The sequence below is a fragment of the Malurus melanocephalus genome, unplaced genomic scaffold (assembly GCF_030028575.1).
Source record: "Malurus melanocephalus ecotype Western Australia unplaced genomic scaffold, MMel_1.1 scaffold_0, whole genome shotgun sequence".
NCBI lineage: Eukaryota > Metazoa > Chordata > Aves > Passeriformes > Maluridae > Malurus > Malurus melanocephalus.
The window spans coordinates 10,569,938-10,592,068 of NW_026623232.1; the positions used below are offsets into that span (position 1 = coordinate 10,569,938).

General features: G+C 36.0%; 1 protein-coding gene across 2 annotated transcripts in view; it reads left to right on the top strand.

Moving 5' to 3' along the window:
- Positions 1-21,880, top strand: part of TTC8 (tetratricopeptide repeat domain 8) — a 37,415-nt gene extending 15,535 nt beyond the window's left edge. Inside the window, exons 7-15 of one of the 2 annotated variants that reach the window (XM_057384278.1) lie at positions 2,196-2,240; positions 8,559-8,644; positions 10,659-10,746; positions 12,568-12,678; positions 15,261-15,400; positions 16,251-16,425; positions 17,671-17,793; positions 19,537-19,620; positions 21,284-21,880. In XM_057384278.1, the coding sequence (XP_057240261.1) occupies positions 2,196-2,240; positions 8,559-8,644; positions 10,659-10,746; positions 12,568-12,678; positions 15,261-15,400; positions 16,251-16,425; positions 17,671-17,793; positions 19,537-19,620; positions 21,284-21,400 (969 nt within the window). In that variant the 3' untranslated portion in view covers positions 21,401-21,880. The remainder of the gene's footprint in view (positions 1-2,195; positions 2,241-8,558; positions 8,645-10,658; positions 10,747-12,567; positions 12,679-15,260; positions 15,401-16,250; positions 16,426-17,670; positions 17,794-19,536; positions 19,621-21,283) is intronic. The other variant, XM_057384359.1, reaches the window with a different exon arrangement.
- Positions 21,881-22,131: the final 251 nt, after the last annotated feature.

Below are 22,131 nucleotides of genomic sequence, written 5' to 3' on the forward strand. Positions count from 1 at the left end.
GCAGAYTTGTCTTTCTTCAGTTTCGTATGAAAAGTCTTAAGCCAACAATGTAAATCAACAGTCATAGAAACATCCATAGGCAGCAAGTGTACTCATCAGTATTATGAAGCTAATACATTATGACATTAACATTTCACWCAGAATGTAAGATCTGAGTTTAAATTTAGAGCTGCATGGAATTATAACTTTTTTTTTAAACAAAACAGCATTTAGGCTAAAACCAAAGCAGGAGGTGAGAATGCAGACTGCACTTTCTGTTAAGAATAATTGATTAAAGTTTTAAAACTTTTTGAGCTGTCACCTCTCCCAGTGCAAAAAGGTGATAAATCTTGCAGCTATTAAATACACATTAATTAGCCAGTCTATTCATGTTTGTATGTGAATGCCTCCTAAATATTTCTTTCTTACATGTTTSCAAAGTATCCTCACTGTATCTTTTTCTTAAGATAGCTTGTCTGTCTGAGGTTTTCCAATGTTTTGAAGCATACAGGAATGTGGCTTCTCTTCGACTCACCATAGCCATGTTAAAGATTATCCCAGGAAACACCATAGTAGGCATACAAGGTATCACATGTTTCCAGAGAAAGCCTTTGGTAAATCCCAGTTAGCAACTGTTCTGTGGTGYGAAATGGAAAGTTTTATCTTTCTTAGCTTGATTTTTAATAGACTCACTTAGAGAACTCTAGATATTTTTATCCAAGTGAATGTTCAGTCTCTTAAATCCTTTTGAAGGTCAGAGTCTGTGCAGAACAGCAGTAAATTCCTCGTGCCAGCCATGCAAAAAAAACATCTTTTTTGTCACTTTAGATTTACACACTTTTGCTGAATGTTTCCCTGTTATTGAACTAGAGGGGAAAATGCCCTACTACTTCTTTATTGTCTATTCTTTTCTTATCCACCGGTACGAAGCTCCCTGTAAATGTGTTACTTTTTATGATTCTGTAATGTCTTTTAATCGTATGTTCAGGGTCTTTTCTGACTGAAATTAAAAGAGAAGTAGGTTGTGGTTTACTTTCCTTAGCAGATATGACAATTCATTAGTAATTCTCTTGTTTCTTGAAGGTAAATATTTTAAGAATTTTGTCTGAGAAAATGTGGCAGAAGGGTCATGGAACCCCTTAGGAGACTAAGGTCTTATTCTGTATTTCTTTCCTCATGGGGCAATATTTTCTCCTAGTTTTTTAGAATGAATTAAGCAAATTTARAAAAATGTTCTGTTCTTTTGAAGCAATTAAGACCTGGGATTTGGATGCAGAAGAAGGTCAAGGTTCAACTCAATTGAMCCTTGTGTTACTATCACCCATGATACATTTTTAGGAACAGAGGCTTCCAGTCTCCATTTAGTTATCTGGTGTCTTTCAATGTCATTTTATTCACTGAAAATGCCACCCCCATTACCTGATATATACTCATTTAATATTCTAGTGCAGAACTGCTACAAGGCAGGATGACTTAATGCACTTTGTACAGGAGTTATACTGCACTTTGTGCAGTTATTCTGCTGTGCAGTTGTTGTAGGCTTATAAGCAGTTAACCACAGCACAGCTGATGCACGTGACTTCTTTAAACTTTGATATTATGTTGGTGTGTTGGAGTTCGAGAAGCACAATATTATTAGCATTTATTTATCACTGACAAATAATTCTTAAAAAGAATTTTTTTTCCTTTTGAGGTGCCAAAATATTGCAGAGCTTAAAAATTCTTTTTTCCAAAGGCAAAATTTGCTCAGCTTGCATTCTTAATAACCTGTGTTTAATTTAAGTAGGTTCAGCACTACCTGARCACCACCTGAGTCCCCATAGCAAAAAGCTTTTTTTAGATCACTGGTTGATTTTACGGTTAAAAAGTCATGAAAATGCTACCAGATTCTCAAATATATTTTCACTTTCAAGTTATAGCTGCCTTTTTTTGTTTTAAGGTGATGTTAAGCTCCAAAGATAAGAGGAAATCCCACTAATGTTTTGCAACAAATTAGGAATTAGATGTTTTCCTATGATGACAGTGTAGCACATTTGCAGTTTTTTTCTGTTGGAGTCTTAAATAAATGTGAATGTCAGCATTTGTTACATGTGAATGTGATTGTTTTCACAAATMATTAGTTTCTACTTAGAATAATCTGATTCTGTATTCCTCTAAAAGAATATTATAAATTTTTCTATTCAAATATGAYAATGTTTTAAATATTCTTCTGACAGGCATTGTTTGAATATATCTTTCACCATGAAAATGACGTAAAAAATGTAAGTAACTCTTGTGTTCCTTTTTTAGATTTTATTATGTATGATTCAGTTACTTATGTCAGTATTCTGCTAAACTAAGCATCCAGGTAGACCCTCACAAGTACAGAAGTGAAGCATTAATAGTTGTTTAAGAGGGAGGAATCCTTTCTTACAGGGGTGATAGTTTGGAATGATAATTGGCAAATACCAAGATGTGGATTGCTATCWTTTTTGAGAAGCAAAACATTCTAATTCTTAAAACTGAGTCCCTCATCTGTCAATATGATGAGGTCTCTGAATGTAATGAATTCATGTTAATGGAACTTATTGGAGCCTGAGTGTTAGCTGAAACTACATCAGGTAGCTGAATTGCCTAGAAAGTTCAAAGTCCTGAGGTTTGAGTATAAGTTACAAAAGACTGTCCATTAACAGAAGAAGATGAAAATACTTGACAAAACAGGTTTTGTTGAACATCAATTGACATTTTAAACTCCTGAGATGGTTGTTTATGCATTTGGGTGAATAGAAAGAAAATGTATTTSGTGAAACGACATAAAAATAAAATATCAAGAGGACTTTGGATACTTTTTCTAGAAATGTAAATCTGTAGTGCTGAGGTGTTTTGTCATATCAAGAGAAAGATTATATTGTCCATATGATTGTCTGTAATATTTATTCGTCAAATATTTTCCTAATTATACTTTCCCTATTACCCTATCCAAATTTTTTCTTCTGTGGTTCTTATTTTACTGCACAGCGTGGGAAGGATCAGGTTTGGGTACATATTGTTTAAGTTTTCAGAAAGAGATAAAGGTTGCAGAAGTTTTTTGGCAATTCACCCAGGGAAAGAATCTCTTTATTCAATTAATAAAGTGTCAGTATATTTCATTGCTACATTATGCACCCAACTGAAATGGAATTAAAATGTCTGCTTCAAGCCAAAAAGTTAGTTTGAAAGARGTTTATGTCAATAATGAATAGTTGATTAAACAGTTACTGAATTTTCTGCAACCCTACTAGCTGTTGTGCGATTAGATCCGGAGTTAAACTCTCCAGTTAATCAATAACACACACCAAAAATATTTTGCTGTTGTTGACATAGCTCATAATCATTTCCAAATGTACTGCTATTAAGCTTTTTAATCTAGTATCAAATGATTATAGTTGTACACTGTCAATTTATTGCATAGCATTCTTTTAAGAGGATTGAATTGTAATGCACTATTAATCCAAAATATCATTGAAACACTGAGTGCAAGTGTCAGAAATGTCAGAGAGAAATAGAAATTAACATTTACATATCTGACACTGAATGTGAAGTGCCTGGGTTTCAGCCCACTAGTAATTAAAAAATTGTGTTTGTTACTGAAAATCCAGTTCATTAAGAATAAAAGAGTCACTTGATATGATGCTACATGTGCCTGCACTTTAAGAGCATGYGGGATCTGTAGGCTAGACTTAGATTCATATAATGCAAGTAATTTTCCAAGTACTCCAGAAAAAATTGGAAGATGTTTGTGCTGCATGTAGTTTGGAATCCTTGCCGAGAATCCCAAACTACTGTCTTGCAGGAAAAGTTCTATCTATCTTTTTACCCACCTGAGCCATTTGAATAAATACGTGTAAGCAAAGAAATGTCATTTTAATCACCACCATTTACTATGTAATGAGAAGGAGATCAATGTTTTGTTAATGATGCATCTTGTTGAAAAAAATACTGTTGTGAATTGAATTCACCTTCACAGAATGAGATGTCGTTATTATGTAATGTGTATCTCTGAAGAGATTTTTTTTAGCTGTTCTGTTTCCTTTCTCTCATTTGCTTTCTTTTATGTTTTCWGCACCATTTGCAATATAACTCCATTTTCCCAACTGTCCTTCCTTCCTTTTGAACTTCATCTGCATTAATTTTTCTTAAACAAAAAAGAAACAATTTAACATCTGCTAAACATGGCTGCATCACTGTTTATTCACCTCTCCTAGCAATGGCATTTCACGAATTCAGTTTCTTGCATCTCCCTGAAAATAATTTGGTCATTTAGGATTCAGCAAAGAAAGAACACATATGTTAACTGTTTAGAAGTCGATCTGGCTCTTGCTTGATCACTTGTAAGAACATTCACTGACATCTCCTGTATCTTTATTGTTGCTATGTGATGTTGGACATTCTTAAAAYGCAACTTTTCTGCATGAAATGAGATGAAAGAGCTTGAAAGGCTTGGAAGCCTGGTAAATTGACTTAAGTTTGAAAAGTCTTTACTTGAGACTTTCTGCATGGATAGGACAGCAGTTCTGCAGTTTTGCAGATAAAACACAAAGCAGTAGTGACAATATCCTTTCTTTGTCACTGTGCTGAACTGGAACAGTCTGTGCCGTTCTCATYTGCATTATTATTTAAGATACAAACGCAGTTTTATTATTTATCTTCTGTTTCATATTCAACCAGTATATAGAAAGAAAAAAATAAAGACTCAGSAATTTCTGTTGAGAAATGCCATTAATCAGTGTGCATTCAACTGGATAAATAGTGCTAGGAAATWGGTTCAAATTAAAAGTAAATACATCTGTAATCTATCAGTTGTCAGAAACATGGGGATGCAAGAAGAACAGAGAAGTACTGAGCTTTTCCGCACCTGAAAATATATTCAAAGTCTTTCATCTTMTGTAATGAAAAATTAAACACTTGTCTGAAGAAAATGTTATTTCTGTATCCATTATTGTTCTTGACTTATTTCCTTTTGAACACATGTACTTAATAGCTGACTTTCTGTGCACCTTGAGGTATTTCTAAAAGCCATTTTGTGGGCTAAATGTTGTAAGAGCAGGGCAGTTTCAAAGACTTGTCCAGAAATAGTTCTGCTGCTAACTTTTTTCAGTAGACCATGACATTGTATTTTGCCATTATTCACAGGTAGGTAAGGATGACAAAACACTTTGTCCTGAGGAAGCACAACAATTGTACAATATATACTTTGTAGTCAGAAGTCACAACTTCTCATTTTTTCCTTAGTTCTTCTTAATACTTTGTAATTTATACTCTCTGATAGAAATCGATCTAAAATGGAATTATGTTATATTTACAAAATACAGAAATCCAGAAGACACTCACCAAAATAAATTGTGCTAAATTGACTATGCCTAATGTAATTTCCTCAGCTATCTTATAGACTATCTGGTGTTGATTTGTCTACAAAGAAGACTTTAGTCAATAATTGTTGCTGGGAAAATTACTGCCATTGGGCAGCACATGAAAGAAGCAGCAAATGCTCATTATTGTTTCCATCTATCTAATTTCTTGGTSCATACAATACTCTGTATGAGATTACTGTTTCAAACAACTGTACATTTACCAATTTAATTTTGCAATACAGTAGTAAATTGCCACAATGCTACAAGCTGCTTTATACTACATTACAGCTGGTAGACAGTTTGGAAGTCTCAGTTATAACATAGTTTTGCTAAGGAAAGTAGTGGTTAAAAAATGAAACTCAGAATCAATTAAAGAATAATACATTAGTTTTAATTCTTTAAGAAAAATATTTAAAAAAAAACAAACAGAAAGCCCACCAAATATATGGGGTTTTTAACATTTTTATTTGTGCAATCATAAGAAATGAGAGTAAAATAAATTTGTTCTGAAAGGCTTCTCAGGGTTAAGACTTATTGAAATGGACTCTGCATACATGAGTATGCTAAGTACTCTAGACAGTAACAAGTTCAGCTCATCAGTGTGTCCAGATTATGAGTTACATTCTAAAGTTTATTACTACTTTCAGGACCAGCAGTGTGGGTTTTGAGCTGATATGTATATTAGAATCAAAAATTCTTAAAAGGACATACCAGTATCTGCCAATTCCAAATCCATCCTGGTTTCCCCTCCATTTACTAATATGACTACACCAATGTTCAGCAATGCAGAGGAGTGCAGGACAGGCATATCACTAMTGCTGTTATAGATTGGTTTTAAATTAACATACCGTGCAGATTGAACATTGATTTGCACCAAACCCATTGTTTTTAATGTACAATTAAAAACCCAACGTTTGCAGCAAACTGAAATTTAAATATAGCAGTTGGTAATGGCAACAAGTAAAGCAAGTTGAAAGCTTTTACTTTTAAAATATTATTTTTGTCCATTTACTAACATTTCAAGGGCCACATTGTCAAAAGATTTTTGTTTTAATACCAGCAGAAATTTTWAAATATTAGCATGTGCAAACCCTTGTCAGACAAACACTTTTTAGAAGTGTTTGTAACTTTGGCTGTATTTTTTGGTTAAATGGCAATCACTTGTAAAGTATCAGAAGCAGGAACTTCCTTTCCTTTTTCATTGACTGGAAGATASAAAAACAGAATTTAATTTCATAAATTGACATCAAAATGAAGTCATGCTGTGTTTCTTGATCRCAGGAAGAGTTCAGGGTCTTCACCGACAAACTGCTGATGTTACTGTCTACTAAGCCTGAAGCAGTCAGTTCCCATTTTCCAATCACAGCCAAAATTAGTCTTGCATAAAGTAGTTATCAGAAGTAATTAGGGTACCAGAAAGCTACGTGAATGTGTAGCTAGAGAAGGCATCATCATTTTCTGAAACTCAGTCCTCCTTCTTGAGCCTTGTCATCAGAGCACTCAGGAAAGCTCTTTGAAGCGCAGTATTTGCAGTATGATCCTTGCTCTGAAGTGGCTGCTCCTGCTGCWCTGGAAGCAGGTGTGGTATTTGACAGTCACACACATTGTTTATACATTTGCAAAGGCAACAAAAATAACGAATATTTTAACATCAACTACTATTGTAGATTTTCCAGTACTAGGACAAAATTGCTAATGTTCCTTCATTTGAAAGGATTCATCTTCCAGAAGGGAATCCAACAATTTCTGTCTTAAGGCAACCGTATTTCCCATTATAGTTGTAGCATCCAAGRGCTCTGTTGTGCAGTTTGCAAAGACATTAAGAAACAAAGGACAACCAAGATAAGTGCTGCCATCAAGGCCTTCAAGGATTCCACTTAACTTGAAACAATGAATTCACAGTTGTAGGTTTGAGTTTTGAGTTGAGTTTTCTCTCTCCTGTCACAGAGGCAGGGAATGACAGCTTTCTCTTTCTGTTAGGGACAGCATTGATGCAACTCCATATCCTGAATTGCTACMCAAAACAAATTATTCTTTCTCACAAAGCCAAAAGAGAGCAACTTTTCTAAATTTTCATAGCTCCAATGATTTTTCTGCGTTATGTCAGATCTAAGCCCACTGACTACTTGCAGCCTTATTTTGCTGGCAGAAAGAACAGGAATCCAGCCTAGGGGTAGATGTCATGCAGTTGGGCTCTTACAGCATTTCATGTATTCAGATTAATTTTTCCTGAGAATTATTAGTTTCTCTGCTACTGAGTGAGTGGTGCATGGGACTTTTACATATTGTTCCTAATTATAACAACATGTTTCTGATTTCTGTGGTCTGCAAAATGTTTAAAAAAACAAACAAATGGTTCTTTGTTATAAAAATACTATGTTAAAACTTTTTAGACTATTTCTGATGATATCCCTAAAATGTAACAAACGTAACATGGTTTTGATATGTTCTGAGACAAAATGAAATTAGAAAAAAAAAAACCACAAGTGCTTCTGTGATAGGTTGTGGTGCAGAACAGATATCTATTTGTTTTAACAGAGGTGTTGAAATTACAACTAAAACACAAAAGCCATAGATTCTGGCTGTGGTGGCTCGTCAGAGCACATTGATTAGCTTTTCTAATATRCCAGACAAAAGAGATTTTAGAGACTCCACAATCTTTGATACCTGTCTACTTCTCAGAATATTTCTCTGTTTTTCCTGTAATAAAATAATTATTTGCATGATAGACTTTTTTTTTAAAGAAGTATTTCTGATTGTACACATTTGAGAGTTCCTAGAAGTGGTGGCTCACTGATATTGGCAATGAGATGACAGTTTTTACAGTATTTCAAACTTGCTGAACTTCTTTATTTTATTTTGTTTTTACTTGGGTTTAACAACCTTTAGTGAGCAAGGATGGGAAGCTTGGAGAAAGTGTTTTGGTTTAAACAGTCAATATATTCTGAAGTGGCACTGCAGGAGTCTGATCAAATTAATTTTCTGGTTTCTCTTTTGAATTAGAAGAAGCTGTTTGGATTGCATATTTTTATAGGGACAAATAACCCCTATAAATAACAAATATAAAAATAATAAACAACAAGCAGTGCCTTCCCCTCAAGTTAATAGGACTTCTGTTCAAAATTTTCTCTGTATGAGAATCTTTACATTTGTTTTCTTTGTGTAAACAATGATGGTATTAATTTTAAGATGATGGGTTTGTTTTGGAAGGCTCTGGATTTGGCAGCCCTTGCCACTGAGTATGCACAGTTCAAGGACTGGTGGTGGAAAGTCCAAATTGGRAAGTGCTACTACAGGTAAGCCATTGTTCATTTCTCCTGTGGTAAACGTGAGTGCAAGACCTTTACTGCTGGGTGTGTTGTGCAATGCTGAACACTGAGAAATAGTTCAGTTAGTGTTCTGTTGGACAGTACTGTGCTTAAATCTCTTTTAATGTACAAGGAGACCACTGYTTGAGATAAAGGCATCCATACTGCGTAACTGAATTAGCTGCAATTTTGCCTGTGTTAATGAATTTTAAAGTCATTATTTGAAAAGTCAGTCAATAAATGCAAAGAACTGTTGTTAGACCACATAAAATAAGTATTACAGTATTAGTTTGAGATATAACCTGTCAATGAGGGCTTCAGATTGATGGAATAATACAGAATGAAATATTCACATTAGACACTTTTTTCCAACAGTACACTGCCCAAGAAGTACCAGTTAAAAATATGCTGAGGCCTCAGGCTGGYGCCCCATACTCAAGCATCAAGTCCGAGTAGGATAATGAGAAATAATAGCAATTCTTAAAACACCTCCCCACYCTTTCCTTCTCCCTGGGCTCAACTTCACTCCCCATTTTCTCTACCTCCTCCCTCCCCAACAACACAGGGGAATMRGGAATGGAGGTTGCAGTCAGTTCATTCCATGTTGCTCTGCTGCTCCTTCCTCCTCATGGGGAGCACTCCTCACTCTCTTCCCTTGCTCCAGTGTGGGTTCCCCGTGGGGTCACAAGTSCTGCCAGTAGATCTTCTCCAGTGTGGGCTCATCTCTCCCAGTGGCCACAGGTCCTTTCAGGGATCTGCTCCAGCATGGGYATCCCGTGGGGTCACAGCCCCCTTCGGGCGTCCACCTGCAGCAGCATGGGCTCCTCCACAGGCTGCAGACAGATCTCTGCATCCTTATAGTCCTCCATGGGCTGCAGAGGCACAGCTGCCTCACCATGGTCCGCCCCTTGGGCTTTAGAGGAATTTTTGGATCACTGCCTCCTGCTCCCTCTGTACTGACCTTGGTGTCTGCTTCTTCTTCTCACCTATTCTTACTCTACTCTCTGCCTGCCATTGCACTGTTTTTTGCTCCTCCTTAAATGTATTATCCCTGCATGTGCATCATGTCTGTTCTAATTATGGAGCCACTGCCACCATCATGGGTGGGCTCAGCCTTGGCCAGCGGTGGGTCCATCTTGGAGCCTTCTGGCATTGGCTCTGTCACACATCAGAGCATGTCAGCTTCTCATAGAAGCCTTTCCTGGAGACCCACAGTGACCAAAACCTTTTCCTGCAAAGCCAATACATGAGCTTAGAGGTCATTCATTACTTTTGGGATCTTTATGAATTGTGTTATAGAGACTAATCATCCAAGCACGTACATGTAGACATGTCCCCATTGTCTACATTTCTTCATTTTAGCTGGCTTGTCCTGTTTGTGTTTTCCCTTTCTTCAGCAAGCATATGTGCTCTTAGGCTGAAAGAAACAAAGGCAATTTTTATATGAGAAAGTGTGCCATTTTCTGGTTTTGAAATTGTGCAGTCCTCTTCATTTTTAGTTGTGTAGCTTCCATAGATTACTGCAAAATATTTGACAGTAAAAATAAAGGCCTTTGAGATGAAATAGACTTCTGTGATGTTCATCCACAGTGGAAAGTATCTGTGTGATTTTTGCCATGGGTGAGGAAATTCTGCTCTGAAAAAGTTTGAGTAGAGTTGAGACATTAACTGCTCATTTTCTKCTGTCTGTTCTAAGAGCAGAAGGAAGTCCTATGAATATGAGTACATCAGTATTCACGTAGCACGAGAAGGCTGCATGTATAAGGGGGGGGCCAAATTTCATGGATTTGTCTTTTTCATAGTTTTGAATGGTGGTTTTGTTATCTTTATATAACAACATGTTTTTTGTTAACATGCACACAAATATGTGGTCTTAAAAGGTGCTAGGCAGTTTATATTTGATTTAGTGTGCACTGTGTCATTATTTAATAAGCTTTTTGGAAAAGAACTTAAAAAACCCCAACAAACAAGTACTTTCTATATGTATCTGTTGTCTCTTCAGGTTAGGATTGTATCGTGAAGCTGAAAAACAATTTAAGTCAGCCCTTAAGCAGCAGGACATGGTTGATACGATCTTGTATTTGGCAAAAGTAAGTCATAGATATATCATGGTGTTTAAAAGTGTATGATCTCCATGCCTGAGGTAATACATGCTAACAGTTGTGATGGAAATCAATAGTTGATGAAATTATTTGAGCTCCCAGATTTCACAAACAAGATTAAAAAAATCTCCTATGTTATTGTATTCTTTGTTCTAAACTCCACTGAGGATTATGTCGCTGAAAAATTATTGGAGTTCCAGTATGAAGAACAATGTGGCTATACATGGTCTCCTAGGAAACTAATGCAATAAATCTGTAAATAAAAAGTGAAGCTCAAAATCCCAGTTTCACAAGCAAAATCAAAACAATGTGAGCTTAAAGGAAGCAGAGACCTTGAAACAGGGAATGTTCTGTCAAAATAAAGCCAGTAAAAGCTTTCAAAGAGCAAGTGGCACAGCTGAGTCTCAGAACTACTTGTACTAGGATACACATTAGATTCTAAACATTTTCCAAGACGTAAAGCAAGAAGTCGCTTGTTAGAAGCTAAAACTCTGTTTTTCTTCATCATGTACTCGACGGAGATGAAACCAGTTGCTCTTTATCAGTTCCCCTTAAGCCAGCTGTCATAGGCCCATCCAAAAGTCATCACTGCTAGTGGATAATTCAGATATTCATATATGCTTTACATTTTTTGAGCAATTTATGTTTTGTATTTAATGGTCATTTTTCCTATTTGGAGASTTGTCTTCAATAAAGTRTTTGGAGTTCATTGACTYAAGCTTAGTAATTTTAGACTCCTGTCTCTACCATGAGTCTGCAAAATGCATAGAATCAGTAAATGGTTCAGGTTGGAAGGAATGCCAAAGATCATCCAGTTCTGATCCCCCCATCATGGACAGCGATATCATGGTTGGAGGTTTCTCAGGTGTCCAGGTGCACCCATTTTCTTACATTTCATCACAAAATGTTTATATCAGGGTACCAGTCACAGATTCTTTCTGCTTTTTGGTAATATCAAGTATTAGGTAGTATCAATTATTATCAAGTATCACTAATTAATATCCTATTCTCCAACARAATCCTTTTCCACTTACTGGGAGATAAATAAATCAATGTAGCCAATTTGTTTCCCAAAGCATGTGTGCAGGGCTTTTTCCTTTGTGTAGCTGTGTTTACCATACCCCGCAGCAGGAGGGCTTTACAGTTGTCCTCTCAGACAGCTGCAGAGGTGGTCCCTATCAACACATTGCAATACACTGGATGTCCAGTTCTCACACAGTTATTATCCACACTGCACATTTTCGTAATCAACAAAGAAGCCAAAGCCACAGAGGCAAAAGAGCTCTCTTTCCATAGGATTTTATTGTTTGTGACAGGGGAGGTTGGCTGAGTAGTAAGGAAACTTGAAAGTGTCCCTGCTCTGTGCAATGCAGTTTCATTTGACTAAGTAAAACATTTTGATTTTCAAGCRCTATCAACCTGAAGGTCCAGTTCTTTCAAGCCTAAACACAAGTTTTTGAAAATACATTAAACAGGGAAATATTCAAGGTGACACCTTAACTTAGTGTCGAAGTATATTATATATGATAGTAAATTTCAAGATATTTTAAATTAGTAATATTAAAATTCATTAGTAATGTATAGATGGTGTGAGGTAAATTTAATTATCTTAAATAGCCTCTTTTATCTCCATTACACAGATTTATTCAGTATTTACTCCATTATTTTCCCAGTGTTAGTCATCATCTGAGCTAATGGTTTATTGTAAAAATGGAGGTGTCATCCCTTTTATTTATCTTCCTTGTTAAACAGCAGTACATGTRTAAAAGTCAGACATTTGACATCTCTATACACTTTTTATTTGCTTAGGTGTATTTGCGCTTGGATCAGCCTGTAACAGCTTTGAACCTTTTCAAGCAAGGGTTAGATCGATTTCCTGGAGAAGTGACTCTTATTTGTGGAATTGCCAGAATCTACGAGGTATGCACCCACTATACAGTCCTTATAGTGGCCAAATTTAGCTGCTTGAGCAAGAAAAAAGTCAGTAGTWGAATGTAACTGTAAGGTCATCAAAAACTAACTGTGCTGATTTTCAGTGTCATTAATGCAAAACAGGTAACTTTCCACAAAGGTGGCAAGGTAATGTCAGGGGAGCCTTGCAGGAGTTTTTGTTTCAATGGTTCATCACCCCGTGAGATCCCATTTGCCCTTGGCAYGCAGAAGCAAATCCACATTAAGTCAAGTAGTCCAGATGTTGCCCTTGCAGCTAGGGGTAGTTTATATATAATTCATCGCACTTAAACTGCTCAAGTCACCAACTAGCAAAATTAAACAGCAAAATAGAAACTATTTTGAAAGAAAACTTTCTATTTCATATTTCTATGTTTTCTTTATTAACACCATGTGTTACCAWTAGTTTCTTAACCCATTGAGAACAGTTGGAATGTGAATGTTTTYAGTTAGGAAGTAAATGTTAGATTAAGTAGGATTTCGTTTTAAAGTAGTATCACTTTAGCTTGGTAACGAGGTATTTTGTATTTTAAAGCTGTATATTTTCATGTCAAACAGTGGACTTAATATTGTCTTTCACTGGAAGTTGGTAATGTGCTATTCCAGAACTAATGTTAAAAACAAAGTAATGATTCTTTTTCTATATTCATGCTTGGCATTCTATCCTGTTCCCATCATTCTCATCTAACCCCTAAGCTTTAATCCATTTTCATATTAAATCCTTTTTGTCCTTCAGCAAGGAAGAAAACAGCTGCATAATTGTTGGAGATTTTTCTTTCTGAATTGTTGAATAGTTTTAAATATGGATATTACTTTGCAGAATCATACATAACATTGTGTAACCCTTTAAGGAATTATTAAAGAGCAGCATATAATTGATAGGATCTAGTTTTGCACTGACACATGAGTGTAGGATTATAGCTTCTAGCTTCATTAGCAAAGATTTGTACTGCAACACAGGGCTGCTCTCATTACATAGACTCACAAGTGGAATATATRCATCAGGCATCTTAATCAGAGCTTTTCTTCTTTGTCACTAGCTTTTGACAGTATAAAGAATTGTAGAGCATTTTTGGTTTAAAAAAAATCTATTTTAAAGGGACTGTTTTATTGCTATTTCCTTTAATCACAAGAAATCAATTTTTTAATAGCTAAATATACTGCTGAGGTTATGTAAAAGCTTATTCTTTAGTTATGTTGGGAGCACATTGTAGCTGCAGCACATAGGTAGAAATTATTGTTTTATAAACACAGAAGTGAGTTTGGTATTTTAATTTATTTGTTTTCTGGTATGTGATAGGGTTCTCAGGGCCTTGCACTTGCAGAAACAGTGTGCTGTCATTTACAGCAGTGAGTTTACCCTAATGCATCTACCAAATAATACACATCAAAGCATATATTTRTATACAATACATTCTCTTAACTGGCCTATCCTAGGTACAAGTTTTGGTAAATTCATGATTTCTGTTTTCARAGACACATCGTAGATCTTTATATTCAGTTAAATTCTTCTTTTTATGCTCAGAGCCATTCATGAGTTGATTTAAAAARCACTGAAAATAATTGAGACAATGCCTGGGGAAGAAAGTCTATTCCTTGTTACCCTACTGGGAAACTGACAGCACAATTCTGGATATTGCAAGGCATGGTGCAAGAAGTGGCAAATGTCTATTGCATGGGTGCTGCTCGAGYACAGGTCCCCCATGGGGTCACAGGTCCTGTCAGGGAACCTGATCCAGTGTGGGCTCYTCATGGGGCCACAGGTCCTGCCAGGAGAAAACTCCAGCATGGACTTCCCACAGGGTCACAGCCTCCTTTTGAGCATCCATCTGCTCCAGCATGGGGCTCCTCCACAGATTGCAGGTGGATTTCTGCTCCCCTGGTGACCTCCATGGGCTGCAGGGGCACATCTGCTTCACCATGGTTTTCACCACAGATTGCAGGGGAATCTCAGCTCTGATGTCTGGAGCACTCCTCCCCTTGGTGTCTGCAGACTTGTTCCTCAAACATATTCTCACTCCTCTCTTCTCTGGCCACAATTACCTCTGTGCAAGGACTTTTTTTTCCTTCTAAAATGTTTTATCACAGAATTGTTACTACCATCTCTTGATGAGCTCAACCCTGTCCAGCAGTGAGTCCCTCCTGGAGCTGGCTGGCGTTAGCTTTGGCAGCTTCTCACAAAGGCCACCCCTGTAGTCACTCTTCAGCTACCAAACCCAATACAATAGATTGTCTCTTTTTCTAATCTCTTTTTTGTAGCTGTGGCATAGAGTTAATTTCAGGTACAGATATTACTAATAAATCAATATGCATTCCTGCCATGGATGTGTGTGTTGCTTGTAAAGATGCCAAAGTGKTGTTGAATGTTATGATCAGAGAAAACAAGATATTAAAATTAAGATAATTAAGATTAAGAGCATATGTAATTAATCTCAATTAGGTATTGTACAGGGCATAGATAAACACTCTGCAGATTCATGTTTTAATAAGTTCCATATTAAAAATAGGTGATAAACAGTAGAAGTAATTGGAATTTTTGTCCAATTGCATAGGAAATGAACAATATCTCCTCAGCTGCAGAGTACTATAAAGATGTCTTAAAACAAGACAATACTCACGTGGAAGCCATTGCATGCATTGGCAGTAACCATTTCTATTCAGACCAGCCTGAGATAGCGCTGCGGTTTTACAGGTATCTCTAAATACAGACAGGGAGGGAGGGAAGGAGGGGGAACTGAATATGTGGGAAGGKAATATAAAGGGTTGGTTTTTCTCATGCAGGAAAAAAAATTCATTAGGAGATTGGCATGGGAGGATGAATGAGCATTGGGACAAAAATCACCATAAAATCAGTTTAGGTTCAGAAACTCACAGTCATGCTGCACACAGCAGCCCCCTTTTTCCCTGGCCCTCATAGCATTTCTGGTTTAATATAATTTTAAATTCATTATTATTTACTATGGTTTAATAATTTTTGTTTAATTAATGTTAATATTGATTATAATTAATAATAATAAACAGATGTTACAATACATCTGCATTTTAAATTACACATCAAACAATATCTATATCAATTGAAATCTAGATATGCTTGAGGTGTAAGATTAATGTATATTCACATATAAATGTGTTATTACTAATTAGAGCAGTACTGAAGGGTGGGAATCAAGCAAAAAGTWGAAGTCTGAAGAGTTCTATAAAGTAACTGCAACAAATTAGAGCTTGATTGGTGTCAAGGGGCTGGAAAGAGGAAGTGGAGAAAGTCTGCTACATCTCTGTCTTACAGTAAAGTCAGAACATGTGACCCAGTCAAGAAGGCAGAAGTTATTAATTTACACAGACTGTTTCGCACAGTTTTGACTCTAATAAAAAATACTCTGCACTGCCCTTCATGAAACTACCAAGTATAAGACTGTAACACTTAGTTTTTATACCCTCTCAGAATAGGGAGAAAGGAGGAGAGAACTTTATCTTTTAGAGTAAAACTCCTATTTGAAATTAATAAAAAAAATAAATGAAACAAATGTTTTCTTTCAATCTAGACGGCTCCTGCAGATGGGTGTTTATAACTGCCAGCTCTTTAACAATCTGGGCCTCTGTTGCTTCTATGCCCAGCAATATGATATGACACTATCTTCATTTGAACGGGCACTGTTTTTGGCTGAAAATGAGGAGGAGACAGCAGATGTGTGGTACAACTTGGGACATGTGGCTGTGGTATGAAAAATATTAACCATCTTTCTGAATAAATACAATTTGTAAAAAGTGTGAAAAAAAAAAAAACTTGGAAGGAGTAATTTCCCTACTTGGAAATACAAAACCTGGTAGTGTACAGGATAAAATTCAGTACAGATGGAATGTTTATTTGCACTTCAGTAGGGAAGAAGCAGCAAGAGAAAAAACCTGCGTACTTTACAGAATGTGGCTTTCTCCTGCTAAAAGATATTCACTCCCCACTGTCTTCAACCTTCCTGTCTTTCTGAAAAGATTGCATGACATACCAGCCCTTGAAGGCCTTGGCTGCAAAACAAGCTAATCTGACAAAAAAGGGGAATTGAAGATCTTTTTCTTGGAACTGTTACTTGTTTTACATGGAGCATTATACCGATTCTCTTGTCATAAAAGTAGACATTCAGCAGCAATTAGCCAATACTAAAGCATTAAGTTGAGAAGGCATGTTCTCCTGTCTTATAAGCGAAATAGAAATATTTTGTAGTTGTGTGATAAACTTTGTTAAATTTCTACACAAATTTTCTTCCATTCTTTCCCATTTTTGCAGGTGTTCTTCAAGTTGCGTTAGATTTCTCTTTAGCTGCATGCCCAGAATAAGCTCGCTGAATAAAGTTTTTGACAGCTTTCTAACATGAGTTGTCTTTAACTGCTGATAAAGATTTGAGTCACAAACACAACTGTTTGTCTTACTTGTACTGCAACTAGGATAAACACAGTACTTTACACTGCCTAAAACATTGAAATTTGAACTGATGTGCCAGTATTTTTCAGTATTCATCACTGATGCTGTATTAGTGTCAGTCATAACAYTGCAATAGTAGTAGCAGTCAGCTGCTCCATTTGAGAAATTAAATTCCCTTCACTTATGGGTAGAGACAGAGAGGCAAGATGACTTCCACTCTGTAGACATCTCAGTTTTCTTASCCTGCTGTAGACAGTAGCAGATAGCATAATCTTTAGATGACCCTTTMATCATCTAAAAGTTAAATTATATGAAATGAATATCACTTGGAGCATGGACATTTGTGCTAGAGAGAAATGATTCTGTCTAGAGAAAGAATAAGGAAAATGAGAGGCTCTGGGAAGAAAGCACATGTTTCTGATCAGCATGTTTCTATTGTAACTTGCATTCCATTTTAGTACTTAKGGGTGAAAAAATACTCCAGAGAACAAAACTGATGCATGTTGTTCCCAATCTTTTCACAAATGAAAATGCAGTCTTACTTTTAGGGCATAGGAGACCTGAATCTGGCTTACCAGTGTTTCAAGTTAACATTAGTCAACAATAACGACTATGCAGAAGCTTACAACAACTTGGCTGTGCTGGAAATGCGAAAAGGTCACACTGAACAGGTCAGTGCTGAATTTCAGCCCAAGCAGAATGCTTCCTATGGCRCTTTGGTATTTAACAAACATGTCATTTCTCTGATTAGAGGCATTATGAATGTCCAGTATACTGTTACAGGCAGAAAACATGGATAACTATTATGCATATTTCAGTGTAACCTCTGTATTATCTCACCATCTCCCATTAAACTGCTCATTCTTTGGCATATCCAAATGAATYGTTAAAGACAAAGCAAGGTTTACAATGGCTTTGCAATTGAGATTTTTTTTAAATTGATATCTAAAGCAAACCCCATGACTTTGAAATCATCACTTAATTGACAACTGACTGTACATTCAGTTTATGAATGTARATAACTTACTTTTGTTGGGTGGCAGAAGAGGGCAATCAGATTAGCTCTTAAAAGTTGGGGTTTTTTTAGCAAGGAGATTGTTTAGAATTTTGTCACAAAGCAGCAAGTTCTTGGTAAATACTTTTGCWTTAGTAAGCTTGGTGGTTCATCTTACCTAATATGAGTATACTAAGCTATATTGTGCTTAGATGTGTCATTGACATGCATGGTGGATTAAACGTAACCATTTTTAATACACATGCAGGTAAAATGAGTATTTTGGACAGTTTGAACTGCTGGGGCTTCTTTCAAACCTCATGAGAGCAGGCAAATTTGATGGATTCATATATACATCACAGAACTWCAATAAATTACAAAGGCTTGTAAATACCTTTTAGGAGAGCAAATTCTCTTAGAGAGAAGTTAACTTTATTCGGATAACCTGGTTATTACCATGGAAACACTGAAATGAATTCAGCACTGGATGTTTCCAGTGACAAATAAACTTTGGGTTTAGTTTCAGTTTCATAATCAGTAAATTTAGAGATATTTAATYCCCTAGCGGAGCATTCCCGAAGAATAACTTCCTGCATACTTTAGTTTTTAGCTTTAAATTTTAATTTTTCTTGTATCACATGTATAATTAAAAATTGGAATCATCAAGGCAATAAAATCATGCACAGAAGAATGAAAAAAAGGGATGATATTTTGCTGATCCTGGTTATTATTTCACAATGTTCTTTCATAAGTCCTATTACATTTACTCAGATTTTTCAGATGTAGGGAGTTTTAATAAGTTCCTAGCTCAGTCTTTCCACAGTTTACAGTTACTTTTCTTTTTAAAAGTTTTGGAGTTTTCTCCATTAAGTTCTTCATTTTTAGTAAAATCTTTCACAATTGGATCTTAATTTTTTATTGGATTTACAGCATGAAATGATACACTCTGATAATTTGTTTTACGTTCTTATGGCTCTGTTTTGCTAGTAAGAAAAAAATCCAAATTTTATTAAAATGTTTSAGTGTGAAAGCTGTCATTTATATGATAAAATGTATGGTTTCAGGGATGCTTAAGACAGACCTGTCAGAGACAACAGATAAATGCAGTGTTCTTTCAATACTTTGGGCGTATTAATACACTTGATATATTTTCCTCAGTGTTTAAAAGTGAATTGGTTAATTGAATATGTCCCAAAAATTTGTATTTCTGATYCAACCAGAGGTCTTTATTCATTTCAATGCTATTTGACTGTGTTATGTGTGTACTATTGGTGTAACCTTGTTAAAAATGGCTTTCTTAGTAAAGACCTAGGAAAGGAAACATAAAATGATTTCTTTTAAGAATTATGAATATTGCATTAGATTCTTGTTACTCTTCCTCCCAGGTTTCACTATATTATTTTTTTATTTCTCTGCACAGGCAAGAGCTTTGCTGCAGACTGCTTCATCTTTAGCACCTCACATGTATGAGCCCCATTTCAATATYGCCATACTCTCAGAGAAGGTAATGTGTTTTCCTGTTCTTATTATCTAAAAACTGAGCCTCAGTGAGGCAGGTGATTTTTTATTGTTATTACTGAGAATTCCAGAAAGATAAGACAAAATAATACAGAGTTCATAAACAAAAGGAAAACTCTAAATTCCATTTCCATTTTAATAACCAGAAGTGTGTCAAAGTAGCCATTCCAGTGTTTGCTTCTGAGAGTAAATGAGGCCAAATGGCTGTGAAGTAACTTTGTAATTGACCAAACGCCTGGAAGATGAGCAATTTGTTAACAATTCCATCTACAGTCTTTACAGTCATAAGCTTTTTCAGAATGTGGAGTGAATTTTCCTATGATTTTTCAGTAGTGATAGAAAGAATATCCTTTATTCTTCCCATGATCTTACTGGTTTCAAAAGGGAAGTCTTTTCTTCAGCTTTGCAATCWTTTAAATTTTGTGTTAATAATTTGCTTCATCCAGAGTGTCTAAGACACTGTATTAACAATGTCCAACATTCCTGTTAATAAAGAGAAAACTGTACACGTCCTTATGTTTTTCACAAGAGAAAAATTGCTCCTTTGCTTGTGCCTACACCTTCATGATTCTGTTATGATTCTGTACTGTGTGGGCACCTCCACTCCTACAGATACTGAAGTGCATGCACCAAGAAGAGAATTATCCATTAATTTGTAAGCATATCCTCTCCATTGTGAAACAAAGAGGGTGTTGAATAATTGCGGTTTTTACTTACTGATTAGGGAGTAAATCCTAGTCTGCAAATGTCTTGTTATGTAGATTTTGCACAAAGAACCCTCACAGTTTATGGGAGAAGACAGATGGCCACATCAGGTATTGGTGCAGTGGAGTAATGCAGTCCTTATGTTTAGTGTAAGGCCATGGTTTACAAAACAYTCTTTCTCTGGCCAGAACCTTGGTTTCTTTTCCTTCAGAGAATTCTTGSTGCACTGAAGCTTTGTGTTGAGTGATGCAGAGGGAAAAAAGGCCTCTTATCTGTCCACTGCTCCTTCCTTTCTGTTCAGGAGTTACCAGTTTTTCTAGATGTGTTCCCAAACATTTGGATTCTTTTTTTCTCAAACCACTTTCTGAGATGCTTTCTTTTTAATCCTTAAAAAAAATTATGGCTATTTAGGAAAAAAATGAAGTTCCCTAAGTAGGRAACAATTCTTCTAAAAGCAACAGAGAAGCACCATCAGTTCTCCAACACTATTGTGCATCTCTGTGAGGAAGCAGGGAATCACTCAGAGTTGTGTTTTTTACGGAGGCCTGTCAGGTTGTGTTTTTCTTGTATATATAGAAACACTTCTATGGAGTTTAAAAGCAAAAATTGTATTTGTTATTCCTCCTTACTGGAGGAGTGCACTGGGCATGGTGTGTACCTTGTCCATTCTCAAGAATTCGGGTGAAATGGGCTATATTAGGTTGCTGTCTCAAAACATCCCTCCTGTTAAAATCACATTTCTGACTTTTTCTTCTAATCTCTTGATGTAAGTGGGACATAATCCTGAGTCCAAATGTCTTTATATTCACTCTGTTCACTCTTATGACCAGCTATGTTCAAACATTGGTGAGCAATGTACTGCACTGAATGAAACATGAAAAGAATACATGATGCAAACACTGCAGTGCTAGGATTTTCAAAATTATTTTGTGTGTTTCTTACAGCTTGGAGATCTTCAGAAAAGTTACACAGCGGCTCAGAAATCTGAAGAAGCATTTCCAGGTCACRTTGATACACAGCAGCTCCTCAAACAGTTAAAAGAGCACTTTGCCATGCTCTGATGAGCATATTTTTTATTATGTAAGAAGTTGGCCAGTGCAAATGTCCCATACAGCATTTTGAGAACACCAGCTCAAAGTAGATGAACTATACTTAATGCATTCCTGTGGCAAAGCTTGTGTTACGTTGAGTAGCAGGAAAAGATTGAGTTTCCATTTCCTGTCGTCTTAAAAGAAAACATTTATTCAAATTCATCTAGAACACTTTGCAACTATGTACACGAGAGATTACAGAAAAGGGGTTCTTTTCTGGCTTTTATGCAGGAAAAAAATGGTTTTAAACATTCCTGTGTAACAAGCTGTGAAGTAACAGAGTAAAAAAACTTCCTAACTGGTGTTCAAACTTGGATTTTGCTAGTATACTTTCTTACTGAATGTCAGGTTTTAAAATTAAAGTACTTTAGAAGAATTTTAAATACATATGTAAAGCAAAAGTTCTTATATTCCTTGTTGTACTGTATGAGTTAAATAAATAAAGTTTGTATCGTTTGTCTGTTTTGTTTCTGTAAGTTAAATTACATCCTTATTGCCATGAAAATCAGGGTTGGTGATCTTAGCATATTTTGAAAGACTCCACAGAACTGGTACAAAATGGCATAAATGTATTTGTTCCTCTCTGCACAGGAGGGAGTTCATGGTGGATCTCAGTGAGGGAGAAGGGTATTCAGAAGCCTGCAGAGTGAAGAACTAATAGCTGAGAACAAGGCATTGGTGGGTGATTACATGTGCTACCA